This window comes from Perognathus longimembris, chromosome 3 (genome assembly GCF_023159225.1).
Source record: "Perognathus longimembris pacificus isolate PPM17 chromosome 3, ASM2315922v1, whole genome shotgun sequence".
In the NCBI taxonomy this organism is placed as follows: Eukaryota; Metazoa; Chordata; class Mammalia; order Rodentia; family Heteromyidae; genus Perognathus; species Perognathus longimembris.
In genome coordinates this window covers 111,960,791-111,980,990 of record NC_063163.1, presented here as the reverse complement: position 1 = coordinate 111,980,990, position 20,200 = coordinate 111,960,791, and the positions used below count along the sequence as shown (strand labels likewise).

Here is a 20,200-nt window from a genome sequence, read left to right as displayed (position 1 = left end):
TTTGTAGAGATGGAACAAATTATCCATTACTTCTGGCTATTCTGCAACAAGAGGTGTTCTTCACAAGAGAGAACTACCTATCGGAAACTGTGGAGAGGGGCTGGGAATATGGCCTAGTGGAAGAGTGCTTGCCTCATATACATGAAGCCCTGGGTTCAATTCTTCAACACCACACATATAGAAAGAGCCAGATGTGGCACCGTGGCTCAAGTGGTAGAGTGCTAGCCTTGAGCAAAAAGAAGCCAGGGACAGTGCTCAGGCCTTGAGTTCAAGCCAGTACTGCCAAAAAAAAAAAAAAAAAAAGCTATGGAAAACCTCGATTTGCAGCCTTCGTTTAATAAACCTGGGCATGGGCTTAGCTCGTTGGTTGCAGCATTCACTCCAGTGAAAGGGGCGGATGGAGCCGAGAAGGGCTTAGCCGGCTTCCTCTTGCTGTATCCTTTTTTTCTGAAGGATGAACAGATACGCTTAAATAATAAGGCCAGCAAAACCAAAGCCCTTATTACATAATTACATTGACAAATCAAAAATATTCATTTAGAGGGATTAAACAACATTGTATGGCAACACAAAAAAATGAAAAGCAAGAGTATAAAGGAAAAAAGTTATCAATGATAAAAATGTCACAGTGGAAACAAAATATATAATTTTTACTTACAACTTTCAAGAAAACGACTAAAAAAAACTAATTTCAACATCTAAACTTCCAAGGATTCCTTCTGTTTGTTTGTAGTCTGGCCTTGGGAGCAGGAATGAAGGGAGTCCATTTTCAAAACTACGGAGAAGCTCGTGGGAGGGTAGAAATGGGCAAGCGAGAGGCAGAAGGGAGTAAAGAGCTTTGGGGTTCACATACTAAGAATGTCACTGCTACAAGTACAGACAAGTCAAAGCATCGCACATCAAAACCTTTCTGAGGAGACTTTTCACCTCCCATGGCTGGAATTTCTTGGTGGCTCTCTTCTGCAGAAGAAGAAAGACTTGAAGCTTGTCATTGGGACAGACAGGCAGGGCGTTGCGGGCTCAGAAGAGAGCACTGTATCAACTCTCCATTCACCAGGCCTGCCAGAGCAACTCGAGTACCCGCCTTGTAACTAACCCCCCAGGGCATCTGGTTTGGTCCAACCCATCTTTAGTTGTGTAAGAGCAAAGCTGCACCTGACTCAAAGGGGAAGAGGGCTGATCATTTCTAATCACTTATAACTCACATCATTCCACATGCTCTAGCTTTAGCATCAACACCATGATTCCCACAGCCTTCACCTGCCTCGTCATTGTTTTATTTCTTAATTGATTCAGCGCAGTGGCCCTCATTGAACATGCATAGGAATCACCTGGGAGGCTTGGAAAACAGATACTAGGTCCCACTCCCAGTTTCTAGGTGAGTAGGTCAGAGCTAGGGCTCAAGAATCTGCGTTTCTAACATGGCTACCAGTGGTGTCTGCCTGTAATCCTAGTTACTGAGGAAGCTGGGATCTGAGGATCACAGTTCAAAGTCAGCCGAGGCAGGAAAGGCCATGAGATTCTTTTTTTTTTTTTTTTGGCCAGTCCTGGGCCTTGGACTCAGGGCCTGAGCACTGTCCCTGGCTTCTTTTTGCTCAAGGCTAGCACTCTGCCACTTGAGCCACAACGCCACTTCTGGCCGTTTTCTGTATATGTGGTGCTGGGGAATCGAACCCAGGGCCTCATGTATACGAGGCAAGCTCTCTTGCCACTAGGCCATATCCCCAGCCCCAAGGCCGTGAGATTCTTATCACCCATCGACAACTACAAAGCTGGAAGCAGAGTTGTGGCTCAAGTGGCAGAGCATCAGCTTTGAGCAGAAAAAGCTAAAGGACAGTACTCAGGCCCTGAGTTCAAGACCCAATCTCCCACCCCCCAACATACAGGAAAGAATCTGCATTTGTAGGCCTGGGGGTGTGTGGCTTCAGATGTAGACCATAGGCTCAATAGTGTAGACCTGGGCTCAATCCCCAATAACAACACTGTGAAAACACAGTATACTTCTAGAAAGTTCGGGGGTGGAGGAGGTGAGACTGAGGCTTCCCAATGCAGGCTCAGGAACGCTTGTCTGAGACACGTGTTATTTATTGTCCCCGCAGATTGCACAGGCACCCAATGTTCTCAAGGATGTCTGAGTCAGCGGGGTGACCTTTGTTAAACTGAGCTGGCAAACATTCCTTGGTCAGTATGACTAAGTCGTAACAAATCAATAAATACCCTCTTCTAGTCCACGGCCTTGCTTGGGGATTAAACTCATTTCCGTTCCAAGTAGAACCCAAGATAATGTCCTCGGCGCTTCTGTCCTGAAATGGCCATTTTCAAAACAGACTCTAAGAGATGCCTGTACCCTTCCAACACACCTTGTCAACACAGACACACAGCAGCTTTGCAAGACAGACCGGTTTCATGAGCCTTCTTTCCATTGAAATGTAAAAAGACAAACATTCACAGACTAACAGCTTGACAAATCCCCAGAAACTCAATACACCTGTCCCAGGTGCTGTTGCGTTTCTCAGGCCCCAGGCTCTCTCCCCCCACAAGGGTATACCAAGCCCTGAATTCTAACTGGGTACATTAGTATCACCTGGCTTGAGTTCTATTTGTGAAATTGTCCAGCCTGTGCGGGTCAAGTGTCTGGTTTCTTTGACTCAAGAAGCACAAGAAGGCCTCAAAATGGCCTTCACCCAAAGTGGACCGTGCGATGCTTCTCCTTTGCACCTGCCTGGACTCAGCACGCTGGGGCTTTCCTGGGTCAAGTGCTCCATTTTGATTACAGTTAGGCAAGGCTCTCAGGAGGACACCTGCAGCACCCCCAAATCAGAGGCCTTTTCAGGGGCCTCCTGCCCCTCACTCATCCCTCGAGCTCTGATTTCCACCCACTCCACTCCACACTCAAAACCAGTCACGGAATCCCCTCAGCGACAAATCTAACGTCTTAGTTTCCAAAGGCTGTACCCACCATCCTTCTGAAATGAGGCACATTCTTAAATTCTACCATTTTTTTTCTGCTGTATAACTTAGGGCAAGTCATTTACTTTCTCTGCACTTTCATTTCTACACCTGTCTTTTTGTTTTGTTTTAATTTTCTAGAGCACAGAGAACGTTGGGTCAATGGATAAGGCCTCGTTGTGTGGTTGTAACAGATTATTGGCCACAGGTACTTTATAAAAGCAAAGAGACTTGTTTGGCTTACAATTTGTCGGCTGGAAAGCCCATCAAGGCTCTGTGGTCCTGGCAATGGACCCACGAGCATCTTCTGTATCCATACTCAGCCACAAGCCACCACAGAAGTACTTAACCTTTCCAAGGGCGGAGCTCCGTGACCTCACCATTCTCTACCTCTTAAAGGTGCCTCTCTACCTCTACTACCTTGCTGGTGACTGAGCTTCCAGTACAAGAAATGTTGAAGGGAAACAAACCCAAAGCAGAGCATTCATGGGCTTTTTTTTTTTTTTTTTTTTTTTTGTCCATCTTGGTGCTTGAACTCAGGGCCTGGTCGCTGTCCCTGTGTTCTGTTGCTCAAGGCGAGTGCTCTACCACTCTAAGCCACAGCACTACTTTCTATTTTCTGGTGGTTCATTAGAGATAAGAGTCTCCCAGACTTTGCTGCCCAGACTGGCTTTGATCTGTGATCCTCAGATCTCAGCCTCCCCAGTAGCTAGGGTGACAAGTGTGAGCCACCAGTAGTTGGCTTTGGTTCTTAAATTATCTGGGCCAGGTATTACTCCCCGCCCCCTGTACCTCTGACTTGGACACTCACATGGGCTCTTTCCTTTTTATTAATAATAGTCTGTTCAACGCTGGGCATCCAAGGGCATGCTTGGAGTCATTTTGACTTCAGACTGTATGGTTCTGGTAGCTAGCAGTCGGAGGCCAGGACTCTGGAAAGCATCTTAAAACAGAAGAGAATTGCTGATAGCAGCACGGCCCTCCATCCAACCTACTACCTTGCTTGACCATAGGTCTTAGGTTGTTCCAGGCAGGCAGGTTGTGCATGTAAGAGAAAGCAGTGGGGGTGGAAGTAAAGTCAGGCTCAACTGTGGCCTGAGGCCCTGGCCCCTTCAATAGGCAAATGACCAGAAGAAATGCACAGGGCACCTCTGAGAGGAACCGGGGGGGGGGGGGGGGCCCTGCATGCTGTTCTGAGCCCTCTTGCATCCCGTGTATTTCTCTGTCAGTGTTTTTTCTTTATTTTCCCTCTGGTTGACTGTTGAAACAAGGTGAAAGTAACCCAAATTAGCCAGTCAGAGTCAGTGCTATTTCCCATTTGGGTACTCTGCTCCAAGAGTAACACTGATGGAAAATGGAGAATATTCTAGTCAGATTTGACTATGTTTCTGTTGTGTCACACATCCTCTCTGGGTTTTATTTTCTCCACCTGCTAAAGAATGAATTATCTACAAGACTTGCCCAAATATTATCTTTTTATTCTTTTTGTTTCCCCAATAATATCTATCGATGGTCAGGGCTTGCTTATGGCTGCTTTTTGGTGTCAGTGATCATCAGAGCAATGCTGTTCCTGTGTCCTGTCCTGAGGGACAGCTGTCAGAACTCAGAATGCGCTTTCCAGGCAGAACGAGGGCAGGGCTCAGTTGGTAGAGTGCTAGCCAATGAGCCCAAGTGCCAGGTACCCAGTTCCTGTCCCAGGACAGCAAAAGGTATCCTGGTGCAAGTTCTGAGCACCAGGTGAAGGAGCAGGGCTGCATGGCATGCCCCATCTCTTACCATTCCCTCTAAGGCTCTGACTGCCCTGACTGACACAGACACTTGCTTTCTGTGAGCGATTTAATGGGGTCTTTGCCCTCCCTGAGTTGCTGCTGCACCAGCAGGGACAGAGCACCATGGGGAGGACGGAAAGCCAAGACACAACTACACGTGTGACTTTGTTTTGCTACTGGGTAGCTTTCTTCTTTCTTTCTCCCTCCCTCCTTCTCTCTCTCCCTCCCTCCTTCTCTCTCTCCCTCCCTCCTTCTCTCCCTCCCTCCCTCCTTCTTTCCCTCCTTCCCTCCCTCCCTTTTCCTTCCTCCTTTCCTCCCTCCCTCTTTCCCTCCCTCCCTCCCTCCCTCCCTCCTTTCTCCTTCTTTCCTTTTTGGTTGGTCATGGGGCTTGACCTCAGGGCCTAGGCACTGTCCCTGAGCTTTCTTCGCTCAAGGCCAGTGCTCTACCACTTTGAGCCACAGCACCACTTCCGCTTTTCTGGTGGTTCCCCAAATTTTCTGCCCAAGCTGCTTGCTTTAAGCGGTGATTCTCAGACCTCATCCTTCTGAGTCGCTAGGAGGACAGGTGTGAGGCACCAGTGCCGGGCTTCTGGGTAGCTCTCTTTAAAGAACTAAATCCAAAGCAGCACAGGCACCTAGCAAATAAAGCATTCTGGAGGGGGCCTGTGGGAGTGTCCGTCCCTATTCACTTGAAAAGAAGCAATTCCGTCTGTGTGGTGGAGAGCGGGTTTGGAGGGCCTGGAGGGAGGGAGGTGAGGCTGCCATGTTCCAGAGATAAGCACAGTAGCAGCAATGGGCGCTGGCTGGGAGGCTGCTCAGGGCCAGGTGCTGGATTCTCCAGTGCTATAGCCTAAATAACCACCATGGGCTCAACCCTTTGTCCTGAACAAACCAAAAGGTAAAACAAAAACCCTAGTTTGATTCCACTTCGGAGCTGTGGCTCACACCACTTCCCTGGCTTTCGCCCTGTGAGTTGGTCCAGATGAAAGCCCATTCAGGGTGGATCATTGCAGTCTCCTCCTCATTGCAACCGTCCCATATGTGTACCCTTCTCAAAGTTGGGGTACATCGTTGGTTTCCTGAGGAAAGAGCAGAGCTTGAAGATAAGGATTTGCTCTTCTTATTCTTTCTGTACCAGCATCTATCCACTGCTTGATGGGTGTTCTCTGTGTCTCTGAAGCAGGCTGAATTGGGAAGCAAGAGCTGATGGGGTGTGGGTATGTGGGTGCTGGAATGTCATAACCTGGTGCTGATGTTCTTCACGGACACCCTGAATCCTGGGCCCACGAGTCCCTCTCCAGTCTCCAGCAACACCTCCCTCTGATTGTGCTTAGCACAGCCATGCAGTTGAACTTGGACTAGAGGCATAATGCCTCACGCTGTTTTCCATGGAGAATTTGCCGCATTCATCGAAACCCGTATTGTGTTCTGTGGCACAATGTGCAGCTTTGTCCTTGTCTTGTTAATTTGGTAACATACACAGGAAAAAAAGAAAACCACCCATACATCTCTTCTGGACTTTCTTGAATAGCTTTTCATGTAGTTACCAAATTATATTTGCCATCTTCTTTAGTCTTTTCACATGCATATTTGAAACAATTATTCAAATGCATGATAATTACATCCTTGGAAATTGGAGGGGGAGAAGAGCATTGAGGGCTGAGACAGAGGAAAGCCTTCAGTCTGTCGGGCCCCCCATGAGCTGGGAGGGGTGCTTCTATGCACACTGTGACCCGCTTTGGACCAGGGTGGGGAAATGTATTTGAACCTTGTATTTCCTATTCTTTCAGGCTCTCACTGAGTTCTTTTAGAAAGCTGGGAAGGGGATGTATTTGGCCCGCTCATTAAATATTCTTATCTCTAATCTCTGGCTGAATTCATGCAACAGGCAGCTGCTTCCACAGAAAAGGTGTTGCTAGTGAGAAGGGCTGGAGACTGAAAGCGAAAGGAAGCCTCTCAAAGGACACCAAAGCTGATGGCTCATGCCTGTCATCCAGCTACTCAGGAACCTGAGATCTGAGGATCAGGATTCAAAGTCAGCTGGGGGCAGGAAAATCTGTGGGACTCTTTACCTCCAATGTACTAGCAGAAAGTCAGAAGTAGAGCTGTATATAGCTCAAGGGGTAAAGTGCTAGCCTAGCGCAAAAAAGCTCAGGTACAAAAAAAGCTCAGAGACAAGTGTCAGCACACACACACACACACGCACGCACGCACGCACGCACGCATGCACATATACACAGCCTTATAAACATGGATCAAACATTTAGTCCAAAACAGCACCTGAGTTTATTGCTTCTTACATTCCCTTCCCATCCATTTACTTAATTCATCAGTGTGTATTAGCTTTTTAGACAATGGTCTTGGGAGAAAGGAAGTGCTGGCTGTGAGCCCCGCCCACCCAAGGCTTCTTTCTTTTGGATTTGCTGAGTTCTCTGACCGCCTCATCTCTGCACCAATAGTCCCATGGCTGACAGACAGAATAAGATCCCAGTGAGACAGCTGGGCTTAAGTTAAGACAATTAAGTGGGGGAAGAGGGGAGAAAGGAATACTTAACAATGGTAAGTGGCAATTTTAAGGGAAAAAATAAGCAAAGGTCTGAAATGTAGAAGAAAATCTTGCTTTCTGAAACCAACTAGTACTTACGCATGGATCTGAGACACAGGGATGCTAATTCATGGAGCTCATTAGAGTGTCTCGTTTTAACTCTGTCTGAAAACAGAATTGCAACTGAGGGAAATTACAACACTGGGTCAGGAAGACAGTGCTTTCTAGAACAGTGAGGGTAAAGCGATGGCTTCACGTCAGCAAGAAAGGGGCACATGGAGAATTCAATTTATTTGCATCTGTCCTTGACATGCTCTGACTGCTACCATCCCACCACATACTGGTGAAAACGTGAGCTTCAATGGTTCTGCAAGATGACTTGCCCAGATTCTACAATGTGTGTGTGTGTGTGTGTGTGTGTGTGTGTGTGTACGCATGCGCACACATGTGCATGTGGCCTCTATTACCATAGTGAAACATGCAGGGCTGGGCATGAATTTACAGAGCATGAGCACCTGACGGCCACTTATGATTTCTGCCAATCTGTGGAGGTATTTTTCTCAGGACATTTCCTCACAGTGAGTCTAGGCCTTTCTGTTTCAACTACAACTCACTGGACACTGGTGGCTCATGCCTGTAGCCCTAACTACTTAGGAGACTGAGCTCTGAGGATCCCAGTTCAAAGCCAGTCCCAGGCAGACACTTCTAAGAGCTTCATCTTCAATTCGCTGGCAAAGGGCCTGAAAGTGGAGGCATGGGTCAAGTGGTGCAAAAAAGCCAAGCAGGAGTGTAAGACCTTGAGTTTGAGCTTCAACAATGGCAGAGAAAGAAAGGGGGAGCGACAGAGATCCTATTTCTAAGATCTGTTCTGTGTATTCTAAAAATGCCTTACTCATGTTGGCTATGTTGCCCTGTAGATTTCAGGCCAACTACAGGAATGTGGTTCTAGGAGTCAAGCGCCCATTGTGACTCCGGCCATGTTGGTGCTCATAGTAGATGTACAGGCTGGTCCGCCCAGCTCAGCAAGAGGAGTCTTGCCAGGAGGACCTTTCTTGCGATCATTATTGCACTTCTTGTAAACCCACGGGCTGAAGTCCGTACAGTCACTCCATCTTCGCCGGACAGTGGATCACGTTACCACCAATCACACACACGCTTGGGACATATTAGAAAGGAAACACTCACCATCTCTTACATGATGACTGGTCACTGCTGACCTTTAATTTCAGTTTCCATAGGCAGTAATGTCGGCTCTAACATTTACATCGATACTGGCTCATTCTACACAATACTCCCGTCATTCACCACCAGATGAGCCACGGGGAGAGAAAAGGCTTTTATTTATTTTGCATCTATGCTGCCAAAGGAGATCCATTTCTTCATGAAGCAAAACTAAGCTACCAGAAAAAAAAAAGTAGGACTATTTTCATTTCCTCCCCCAGTGACAGAGTCATGGGCTTGTTTTAGATATGGATTTCTAGTTCATTCTAAAATACTGCTCTTGGAATTCTAAGAATTCTACTACACAAACCCAGAGAACAGAGACCGTTATCATAGGTATCAGGTAGATGCTTTCAGCACATCCATTGCTTACTTTTTACATTGTTTTGTAAGTTTACTGAATGAACTACTAGCCTATACAACCATGACTTGGGAGAATAAAATCTACAAAGGAAAAGCAGACCGGTAACCTGGGACACTTACATATCTGCAACTGTGTATCTGCACAAGTTTGTGTGTTGGGTGGTATTGTAGATCATGTAGAAAATGTATAATTTAAATGACCCAAAGGAAATCCCTACCATACATACTCTTTATATAAAAAAACAACAAATTATTACTGCCCAATGTTGTTTTCTTTTGTGACAGAAATTCCTTCTAGGAAGGAAGGTAGCAGAAGCTTTTATGGTTCATATTTTCTTGTTCACCTGAAATAGCTGGGCAGGAAATTTAGTACATGATTTAAAAAATAAAGCCTTACAATTTTCTTTCAATAAAACCAAGAACATGTACTGACATTTTCTACTGCTACATGATCAAAACTTGAAATCATTTTTTTTTAATCTGAAAGATAAAAGATCTTCATTTGGAAAAGCCACTTGGAATACATCAGTCTTGTTTTCTACAGGATCAACAGTTAACAGAAAACAGTCAAGAGAGGGGGAAAGTATGAGAAACATTCTTAAAGCTAGATTCCAATTTTAAAGAAAGTATCACTACTGGAGTGGATGGCAAGATTCACAACTATGAAATGTTCTTATGCCGACGGCGGCTACTGCTTCACTCCGTGTAGAAGCATCTGGAGGAAAGTGTTCACAAGTGTGGACTTCCAATGCATTCAGAACATTATCATCACCAACCGTCCCCTAAGGTACCTAAACATTATCTCTATTAAGCATTTAGACATGGAAAGCAGAAATACACAGCTTTTCAGACTCACCAGGTAACATACACTCATATTTGAGCTATAGTGATACCAGTTACAATGTTTAATTTTACAGAGAAAAAAATAGCTAAATTTGGTGAAATTCCAGCATTGGCATTTCCTATACAACCATTTTAAAGGAGGACAGATCTGTCACACAGTAGAAGACAAAACCAATGGCAAAATGTAACTGGTAAATTCAAGTCTTAAAAAAAAAATGTGGCTCATTAGAGGCCAATTTTCCAAAGATACAGATTTTACTCTGGTCCATAAGGCCACTGAAAAACACAGAAGACAGGTAAAGGGTTCCTGTTTAGAAATGCAAAATTCATGGGGGAAAAATTCAATATTTATTAAAAATACCTTTTTTTTTTTTTTGGTCAGTCATAGAGCTTGAACTCAGGGCCTGGGCACTGTCCCTGAGCATTTTTTTCTCAAGGCTAACACTCCTCCCAACTTTTTTTTTGCCAGTCTTGGGGCTTGAACTCAGGGCCTGAGTGCTGTCCCTGGCTTCTTTTTGCTCAAGGCTAGCACTCTACCACTTGAGCCACAGCGCCAGTTCTGGCTTTTTCTATATACATGGTGCTGAGGAATCAAACCCAGGGCTTCATGTATACAAGACGAGCACTTTACCACTAGGCCATATTCCCAGCCACTCTTCCAACTTTGAACTACAGCTCCACTTCTGGTTTTTGAGTGGTTAATTGGAAATGAAGTCTTACAGGGACTTTCCTGCCCCAACTGGCTTTGAACCGTGATCCTCAGATCTCAGCCTCCTAAGTAGCTAGGATTACAGGTGTGAGCCACCAGTGCCCATCTTAAAATATCTTCTTACAGATTGTTTTCCAAAGGGAAAATCCAAGAAATATCTCAAATAATGGGTGTGAATGGCTAAAACTGGAAATGCATTAAGGTGTTTTACTGTCTCAGATTACCTTCAGAAGGACATCAATTACTATCGGATTGTTCTCTCAATCTCCTTGTTTTCTCCCTCAAGGAGAAGGAATGGCCAATAGGCCAAAGTTCTTGGCCTGTTGCTTGATTTCACAAATAAAGTTTGATTGGAACATAGCCACACTTTCATTTCCATATTGTCGATGGCTGGTCTATGCTACAAAGGCAGAGACGAGCAGATTTTAAGGGACCGAACCTGAACTATTTACTATGTGATCCTTCCCAGGAAAAGTTTGCCTTCATCTCTGTTACAGGGTTTCTCTTTCACCAAGGTAAGAGGCTTTGCCTTAGCATTCAGCTTTCCCCTAGTGTAACAGATGTGTGTGTATGTGCTCCATTTGTTTTGAGTTCTCATCTCTAGTGAGGTTCTGTTTGCCTTTAGGTTAATCAGGAATTCTCCAAGAATTAGAACACTGGGAAAAAAAGAAAGAAAGAAACATACACCAACAGAAGGGTCAGAAAACTGAATATCTTGTTTTATCTTGAATAGAAAATAGAATAACAAACCCAAACATCCAGTAGAGCAGATATCATTAAATTAGGGAGAAAAAAATTAGTTTTTTTTACACTCACCCACCCACACATACGTTCTCTCTCTCTTCTTTCTCCAAATCCATCCTCTCATCTTTCACAAACTAAGAACTACAACATAAAGAATATTTGTTTTATAAATATATTATTGTTTATATGCATATAGATACATCCATAAAAGACACGTTAAATAATTTGTATAATCAACACTATTGGAAGGTTTTTTTTTAAATGCATTAAAAAATTACCCCTTCTATTATCAAATTATCAAATACTAGGAAAAGTACTGGGTCAGGGAGGTGAGGAGGAATAAGAGTTTCAGCTTCTTGAAGACAGGAATATCTTCAGTCCTACAGATCCCTGGATCCAGTAGCTAGTCTACTTAAAGTTAAAGCTTGTTGACTAAATGACTTATGTTGTAACATCACACACTGGACAGGCCTAGGAAGTGGGGAATGAATAAATACCAAACCAATTTTTTAGGCAAAACCAAGCTGATTTTGTCTCACCACAACCGGCTGACCATGAGCTTCACCTGACAAAGGCCTTCCTGCCCAGGAAAGCTTCCTGAGTGGAACCTTTGCTAGAGTCCTCACCAGTAGCCCCCTCCCCGCCAACCCTGCCATGCAAACACCCAGCCTGGGTCTACCAGGCAAGATCTCACCCACACCAGGCCTCGCCTTCTCAGCACAAAAGTCTCAGGCAGGGGTTGACTTTCACAGTGACCCCAAATGTTTTGGAAGGCCCCACACAAAGCACCTCATATCCAGCAGCAGTTCTCACTAGGATCAGCTCTCCTTCATGGGACAGATCTTAGTGCAAAGCAGGGAGGCTGGACCCGGGGCGGGGGCGGGGGGTGGAGGGGGGAGAGAGAGGCAGCCAAGTTAACTCCACGCCATTCCCCAGGTCCCGTGGGGTCCAGTTCCCTCCCACAGGAACAAGGCCAAAATGCGTGGTGTGTATGTGGGGGGAACTGAGTGACTCCAAGTTCTCGAGCCACCTTTTTGAAATCAGGGCCTAGAGACTAAATCTGAAGGTATCCATCACCAATGCCTAGCCACTGAATGAATCTGTTTCTGGGCAAGGGCCCACCACGGGAAATCTCCACAGAAACAGAAAATGAGTCAGCAGTAGCCTACAACAGCTGGGCTGCTGAGGGGAACAAGCCTTCTCTTTAGGGTGATGGATTGGCCTAAAGTTGCTTGCGAGTGTCGGGGCATGGCTCTGAGTACGCTTGTCATGAAGCTGTCCACGTTACATGGCTGAGAACCAGGGATGTTATGTGACCTCCATCTCAAGAAAGGGAAATCAAAACAAAGCTACCAAGGGAAACAAAGCAGCAGCCAAGAGCTGTGTCCCGTGGAAGTGGTTCGAAATCTTATCCCTGCCCACCCAGCCCCAGCCGTGTGGTCCACAGCCCCAAGAAACAATTCCATGAGGGAAATGTGAGCCATTCAAAGGAGCCCCTCTCTATTTCTAATACTTCAGAAGAAATATTTATGTGTGGCTATATCAAAACACTATTATATTACACAGTCTCAGAAATGCCTTTTCAGAAAACACCAAGTTCAAGTTGTCACCAGTCTCAGATATGGAATACTAGTGACCGTGTACTGTTTAGGTTCACGTGAGGAGACAGAGATCATAAAAACAAGACTGGAAATGTCTTGTATGGCATGCAAGGAAGGAGGAAATAGGAAGGGCCGGTATTGGGCCGGTTGTGCACTCTTCCCTCAGGAGTGAGAAACAGAGGTAACGAGCTGGATTAGCTGCTTCCCAAGGGAAGTACAAGCCACCGGTGTCCGCCATTTGCACTACTTATTAAAACATGACTTTCTGGTTATTTATTAGCAAGTCTGGCAGACAGGGATTAGGAATTAGGAAGATCGGACTAAAAAGGAAGGTAGGTGACTGGATTTAATCGAATAAGAGACTTAAAAAAAACGCTTTCTGCTTTAGAGCAGCAAGATGGGCTGTACCTAAAGTCGGGCAGCCATGGCCTTTTAAGCTATAAAGGCTTAAGCTTTAATGTGGCAAAAGAAAAGGGGGGTGGACAGGTTGTCCTCTTGCTTAAAAAAAAAAAAAAACTGCTCCTTCTTCATTCACTACTCTCTGGAGTAGTAGACAGGGGATACTTTTCCCAAATCAACCACAAATACGCCAGCTTACAAAACATTTCAAAAAGTCCTATTGTTTTCACCTAAGAAGATCCGATGTGCGACAATTTCATTACATCCAGCCACTTTCAAATCACTCAAATGCTAAACCAAAGCAACGCGGAAGCCAAGCTCCCATGCACGATTTCAAAAAGAATTTCCTACTACAAAGTCTTAGCAGAATGACTAAAACCAAAGGTACCTAACCTACACATCTGAAACCCTATTCTTGGCACTCACTCAGCCTTTCTATTATTTTAGACTTGTTCTACAGCTAAGGACAAGGCGAGAGAGGACACTCCACAGGTGTGTGTGGGGGGGTCACTCTCCCCACCCCCAAGCCCCCACTCAGAAGGGTAGGCATGGCCTCCTCCTGCCAAACACGACAGCGGAAATGGTGTCGGACTTCACTCTCCTGAATTAAGTTTGCTGAACATGGTTCAGATTATTGGATATGTCAATATGCACAATGCCTTTTAGAAGCATTTACGGTATACCCAAATCCTACTTGATGCAACACACAGTGTGGCACAAGTAGTAGAAATGTTATTCTAGTCAAAGATGCTTGGACATTATTTTCAGGCAGCATTTTACCTTTATTTACGTGTTTATTTTTACGTTCAGTTCACACTAGGTTAAAAGTTTTAGAAGAAAGGAAATGCCAATAAATTTCTGTAATTTGTTTCAATATATTCTATAAAACTAAGACAGACACGTTTATTTTACCTTAATTGTTACTTTTTATTTTCTACCCTATTCTAGACTTCAATTTTTTTTCCTTTTACTTGAAAAATTTGGTATTTAAATAAGGGATAAAATGTTGCCCAAAACTCTAATTGTAGTTACACATTTGTGTTTTGAACTAGATCTACAAATCAAAATAGTTCTTATTGTTAAAAAGATACAATTTGTATCAACAGTAAAAGGTACTTTCTGGTTTTGCAGGGTTTTACTTCAAACTGTACCTCTGGGCTCCAAGAAGACTGCAGAGACAGAGATGAGTGTGTCTGACGTGCTAAGTCAAGTTCAGACTCTAGAGGGAAAAGTCAAGTTACGTCAATCACACGACTGTCGGCCACAGACTGTGGAATCCACTTTCTAATCCTCAGAAACGCAATCATGGTTAAGCAAGACCCATGACTTAGAAACCAGAAATATCCCTTGCTAAAACTAGAACAGACTTTAGTCTGTATCTAAAACTACACTATTTATGGCAAGAGTCTGGCCTTAATAATATAACAGGCCCCCCTCCCCCACACAAAAAAAGAACTACCTTCAGGAAAATGGAAAATATACAATATGTTACAAAAAAAATTTAAGTTACCAATTTACAGCTCCTCCATTGCCATTTCTATAGTGCAGTATATCAAGAAATGTGGCATGTCCTACACACACACACACACACACACACACACACACACACACACACACACAAAACCCACCTCAGGCCAGCCTTGATAAATAGCAGGAAAGCTAGAGTATATTAAATATAAAAGTTGCATTGAGAATAATTAGATTCATTAAAAACAGGCAAGTACTGTGGAAACTTATTTATCCAGTATTATTGTGCCCCCCAAACAAAAAGACAAGACATTAAAAATACAAGTGGATGGAAATCTAGGAGCTGTTTCCATGTTGGCTGCCCGAAAGCACGCCACGGGCCAGTCAGAATGTGCCTGCCTCTCAAGTTCCGGCTATTGCCTTATTCATTCAAAACAAAACCCCCCCAAATGGAAACAGTGTTTCCCATTGATTGCATCTGCTTTCTTTCAAATTGGCCATATTAAATTAACTAATTTCTCAACAGCAAAAAAAGAAAATAAAAAATAAAACAATAAAAAAGTGCCATATTGTAAATCATTCTAGTATATACTGTTACCCATTTTTAACATAAACTGGTAACTTACATTTTTGTTTCAAATATAAAGTCAGTGCTGTAGTATATCTTTGTTTCTATAAATAATGATTATAGCACAAAGAAGCCCACTCCCTCCCACCCCCCCAAAAAATAACTTAAAAAGCTGTAAAAGATTCTAGTTAAGCTTGGCTTGAAAAAACAGTTTGCTAGGTCTAGTCAAATGTCCCACATTCTGAAGGTATTGTAATTGCTTGCAATTTAGATAGACAAAACACCAAGTTAATAAAACATGAAACAGGCATAAAAAGTGCTGCATATAAACCCCTGATGCACCAAAGATTAATATCAAAGATCACAGATACATCCAGGAAATCAAACTGGAAACATTTTCCAGCCAAGGATATCGCTTTAAAAAGGAAACTTTAAAAAAAAAAAGTTTGAATGTAAAGCAATTGGCTAATCTTCTACCAAGTGGGGCTAGACATACAGATTCCATGATACAGTATTTCACATAAATGGATACTATATAATCTCCTTGCTGAGAAGGAGATCACGTGTGCTATTGTAGCAAACCTTCCTCAGCATTTGAGCTGAACAACAACCACCACACACACACACACACACACACACACACACACACACACACACTCACACAACAACAACAACAAAGAAAAACCCACCCACTCAACACCACAAAGACGCATCATCTTTCAATAACCCAGCTGGGATTTCTCCACTAAAATAGCTGCGGCCAGCTGCTGAGCATCTGTCATGTGAGGGTTCCTTTTCATGACCAGTCTTACAAGGTCGGGTGGGAAGATGTTACACAAGTTGATATAAATCTTCTCTCGGTTGTCCAGGTACCTGGGAGGGTCGGGTGGCATTCCACAGTATGGGACTCGCCAGGTGTTGGGCTCTGGCTGCTCAGGTAGGCTCTGGAAGGTGAACTGCTCGTAGCAGGGTGGAGTGGCGTTATCAGGTAAGGAGTAAGTCTGCCGATACCCATAGGCATCCATCCCGTAACTCGGCCTATCCCAGCTTCCCAGCCCCTCCTGGCGGGAGTAGGGCTTTCTTTGTCTTGAAGGAGAGCTGTCATAGAGTCGAGAATCGGAAATGCTGTCTATTCTAGTGGCCACCAAAGACCTCCCTAGGTGCGGTGCCTTCGAGTGGGTGGAAGTGGGTGGCGAGGGGTAATCCCCGGGGCAGCTGGACCGGGCGCCCACAGCTGGATGCTGCAGGTGCGCGGCCAGATGCGGGAGGGGAGGCTTGTGATGGAACTTTGGTTCTTCATGACTGTAACTCTGCACTCTGGTTAAGGGGTCGTGGAAATTCTGCAAGAAGGGCTGGGAATTAAGGCGGCTGTGAGGGTGCATGTGTTGACACTTCAGACTCTCTTCCAGCTGCGGGTCGGGAGAGCTGACGTAGGAGCGGTCGTTGTACCCCGCGTAGGAGTCACTGCTCCCGCAGCTCATACTCCCTTCACTGCTGCAGTCCGAGGCCACGGAACTCACTCGGTAATCTGTGTCTAAGGAGAAACGCCTTTCAGGACTTCGTGGGCCTGAGATACTCAGATTTGAATACGCGTTCAACATGGAGTAATACCCAATGTCAACGGGTGAGTCACATTTGGGGTACTGTTCATAAGGCATTGGCGTTCCATGATTTTTGGTTGCCATCATCAGTGGAGGATATTGTCCCTGTGGTCTTTGATCCTGAGGTGGGAAATGCACTCCAGATGGAAGGCCATTGCTTAGAGATGTAGTGCTTTGGGGTTTGGTAGTAGGAGGAGCCGGAATGCTAACTAAGGAAGGGACGGACCTGGTTTCCAACTTGTTTTTGGTGGGAAGCTTTTCTTCTAGGTCTTGGTAGACTTGAGTCCTTATGCTTGGATCAGACTGCCTCTTTGGAGCCCCTCGCTTCATGTCGGAAGTACTGTCTGTCTTCGTGCTACAAGGGACACTGTTGCTTTTCACCAGCCCTCCTTCAGTGGCAGTTTTGGCTGCTGTGTTTCTAGACATGGCGCGAAGTTCATCAGCCACTGATCGCTGAGGCTGACTGCCCCTTTCCGGATGGTAATATTTGCACTTATGCCCATAGGTGCACTTCTTTCCTACGGAGAGGGAAAGTTAGTTAGGCTAAGGAACATACCATTGGATACTGCTAAGTCGCTGTGGCACCATTTTAACTCAAGAAAGAGCGACAGAGAGGGGAGATGTAGTTGTTAAATGTACCTCTGTTCCTGACTCTAGACAATGGACCCAAGAAAGTTGGCTGAACGGTGAATGGTCACCTCCAGGGTTTCTAGTTACTACACCATGTTTTTAATGAATATAAATTCAACATGAAGAGGTATAAAATCATTCTTTCCCATGGACAGGATATGTTCTTCAATTTCAAAGCACCACATAATATGCCACTCCAAATTTTAAGATGTTTGTTTTTATTATGATATTTTTATTAACAATATATTGGGGGTCTAGCCGGGTACCCGTGGCTCACTCCTGTCATCCTAGCTATTCAGGAGGCTGAAATCTGAGGATCACGGTGCAAAGCCAGCCTGGGCAGGAAAGTTTGTGAGACTCTTATCTCTGATTAACCACCAGAAAACCGGAAGTGGCGCTGTGACTCACGTGGTAGAGCACTAGCCTTGAGCTGAAGAGCTCAGGGACAGCAGCGCCCAGGCTCAGAGTTCAAGCGCCATGACCAACAAAACAACAAAAAATGTATTGTGGTCTAAAGGCAAATAATGAGGATTTGTTGTTTATTTTTAATTACCATAAGGACAAGGCTGCTTTTTGTGTTCAGGAACGATGGGTTTCTTTCTCAGAAAGTTGTCCAGGCTTGGGCCGTGCCTGCCCAGAGGGTCATCAGGAGGCATGAACCTAGCATGGAGATAAACAAAGAGACACCTAAGTAAGAAGCTGGTTATTTAATTCTAAAGGTAGAATACAAACATTTTATTTCCTCTATGGTATTTTCTCTTGACATTTTAATCCAATGCTTTTGATTCACCAATGACAGGTGAAAACCAAATTTTCCTTTTTCTATGAAAACATTGTGAATAACAAAATGTTTTAAGCTGAACACATTTTTATTCAATCCACACACGTATACCTATTTAAATTAACACGAATTCAAACAGGTTTTGAGTCTAGCATGTCCTAATTAATTTTCTCAGCCTTTAAGTCATAGGATCTTGTAAGAGTTTTGGAAAATAATCACAATAGCCAGGTACTGATGGCTTATGCCTGTAATCCTAGTGACTAAGAAGGCTAAGAGCTGACTGTGGTTCTAAGCAAGCCTGAGCAGAAAAGACTTGGAGATTCCATAACTGATTAACCAACCAACTGCCTGTCTGGACACGTCATTCAAGTAGAAGAGTGTCAGCTGTGAGCAACAAAGAGCAAGAGATAAGAGGCCCTGAGTTCAAGCCCCAGTACAAGCACAAAACCATGCAAACAAATAAAACAGTATTGGTAACATTAAAAGTGAAAAGATAGGAGACAAAGTCATTCAATCCCACAATTATTTTGTTTGTTTATGTTTTATGATTTGTCTTCTTTCACTGCTAACAAAAATATTTTCCGTGTTTCTTTAGCAACTGTCATAGTAATTCTGAAAAACAGAATAATATTCCAGAAGACATGCATTGTAACTTGACTGGCTTCTCTACTAGACGTTTAGCTGCTTTTGAATACTTGCAATTGCAAATAATACAGTCGGGAACACATTCGGTCTTTCTTGTCTCCTCATTATACATTTGAAGACATAAGATTATTGGGTTGAAAGAGTAAACATATCTTGAAGCTTCTGCTACTGTTTGCTACATTAGTACATTAGTTTACATACATCTTTAATAGCATATGGCATACATAGAATATTTTTGTGAGTTAAACAAGTGAGAAAAATAAGGCTTTTTAGGTTTTGTCTGCCTTTCTGACTAGGTGCCGACCCAGCTTTCCTATGTCTTTCTAGATAATGTGACACGGGGTCATTCAGGCCAGTTGTCCATTTATCATCTTGGACATATGATCACGAGTGTCTACGCTGATAAAACTTTCAAAGCTTGTCCAATTAGGAAGCTAAGTTCATTTTGGAAGGCATTTTGTTGAGGCAAAGATGGGAGTTTTTCTACCAGCTATAACAGGTCTCCCGGTCTAAGAACCCTCCTTTATAGGGCTCCCCATCTAAGAACCCTCCTTTGCCTCAGGTGCATATTTGGTTTCCAGGAAGGGCACAGAGCTCATATAGGTCACAGAGAAACAAACTTCCTTCTTGTCGCGGGGAAATCAGGTGCTGAGAGGAACTTATGACAGGGGAGAGGCAAAAACAGAAGGGTTCTGTCGCATCTAGCAAGAATAGATGGGTCGTGAAGGAAGCAATTGCTGGTCTACTTACTTGTCATTGACGAAGGAATACATTAATAACCGTTCGTCTATGAACTTCTTCCATTCTGGTTTCTCATTGGCCAAATCCCTGTAGTTGTCATTGGAGACAATGATGCCATCGGACTCAAAAGCCAGTTTCACGATGAACCTGTCATCATAGCAAACCACTCTCCTTCCCTGGACTCGCCGCGATGGCGTGAACACCAAGATCTTCTCCTTCTCTAACTTGCGTAAGATTTCCTGATCTGCAAGAATCACACCGGCTGACTTTCATAAATGACATATGGCGACTTTCACACAATGTTGAGTTGTTTTTTTTTAAACGAGCGAGGACAGACATTATCATGGAGAGAATATGATATAGTTTAGAGATGTGGCATAGTTTGGAATTCTCAATAGGTTGTCTTTCAGAAATTTCACTAAGAGAGGTTTTTAAAAGTTAAAAAAAAACACCCAAGAGTACATGTTGTGTATTTCCTTGTTAATAATTTTGAGGAAGGGCGCTGATGCAGTAGTTACTACATGTCTGTGGAATGAACAAATCCATGAGTTTCTTAAAGACATTTACTCAGAAGTCTTCCACTAATTCACTGGGGAGGTGGAAAAGAGGACATTTGAAAGTTCA

At 44.1% G+C, this 20,200-nt stretch overlaps 1 protein-coding gene across 3 annotated transcripts in view; it reads right to left on the bottom strand.

The window, feature by feature from the left end:
* Positions 1-13,243: 13,243 nt before the first annotated feature.
* Zc3h12c (zinc finger CCCH-type containing 12C) overlaps positions 13,244-20,200 on the bottom strand; it is a 42,530-nt gene continuing 35,573 nt past the window's right edge. For all 3 annotated transcript variants that reach the window (XM_048343795.1, XM_048343797.1, XM_048343796.1), the window contains exons 4-6: positions 19,586-19,820; positions 17,963-18,069; positions 13,244-17,297 (exon numbers count right to left, since the gene is read on the bottom strand). In XM_048343795.1, the coding sequence (XP_048199752.1) occupies positions 15,898-17,297; positions 17,963-18,069; positions 19,586-19,820 (1,742 nt within the window). In that variant the 3' untranslated portion in view covers positions 13,244-15,897. The remainder of the gene's footprint in view (positions 17,298-17,962; positions 18,070-19,585; positions 19,821-20,200) is intronic.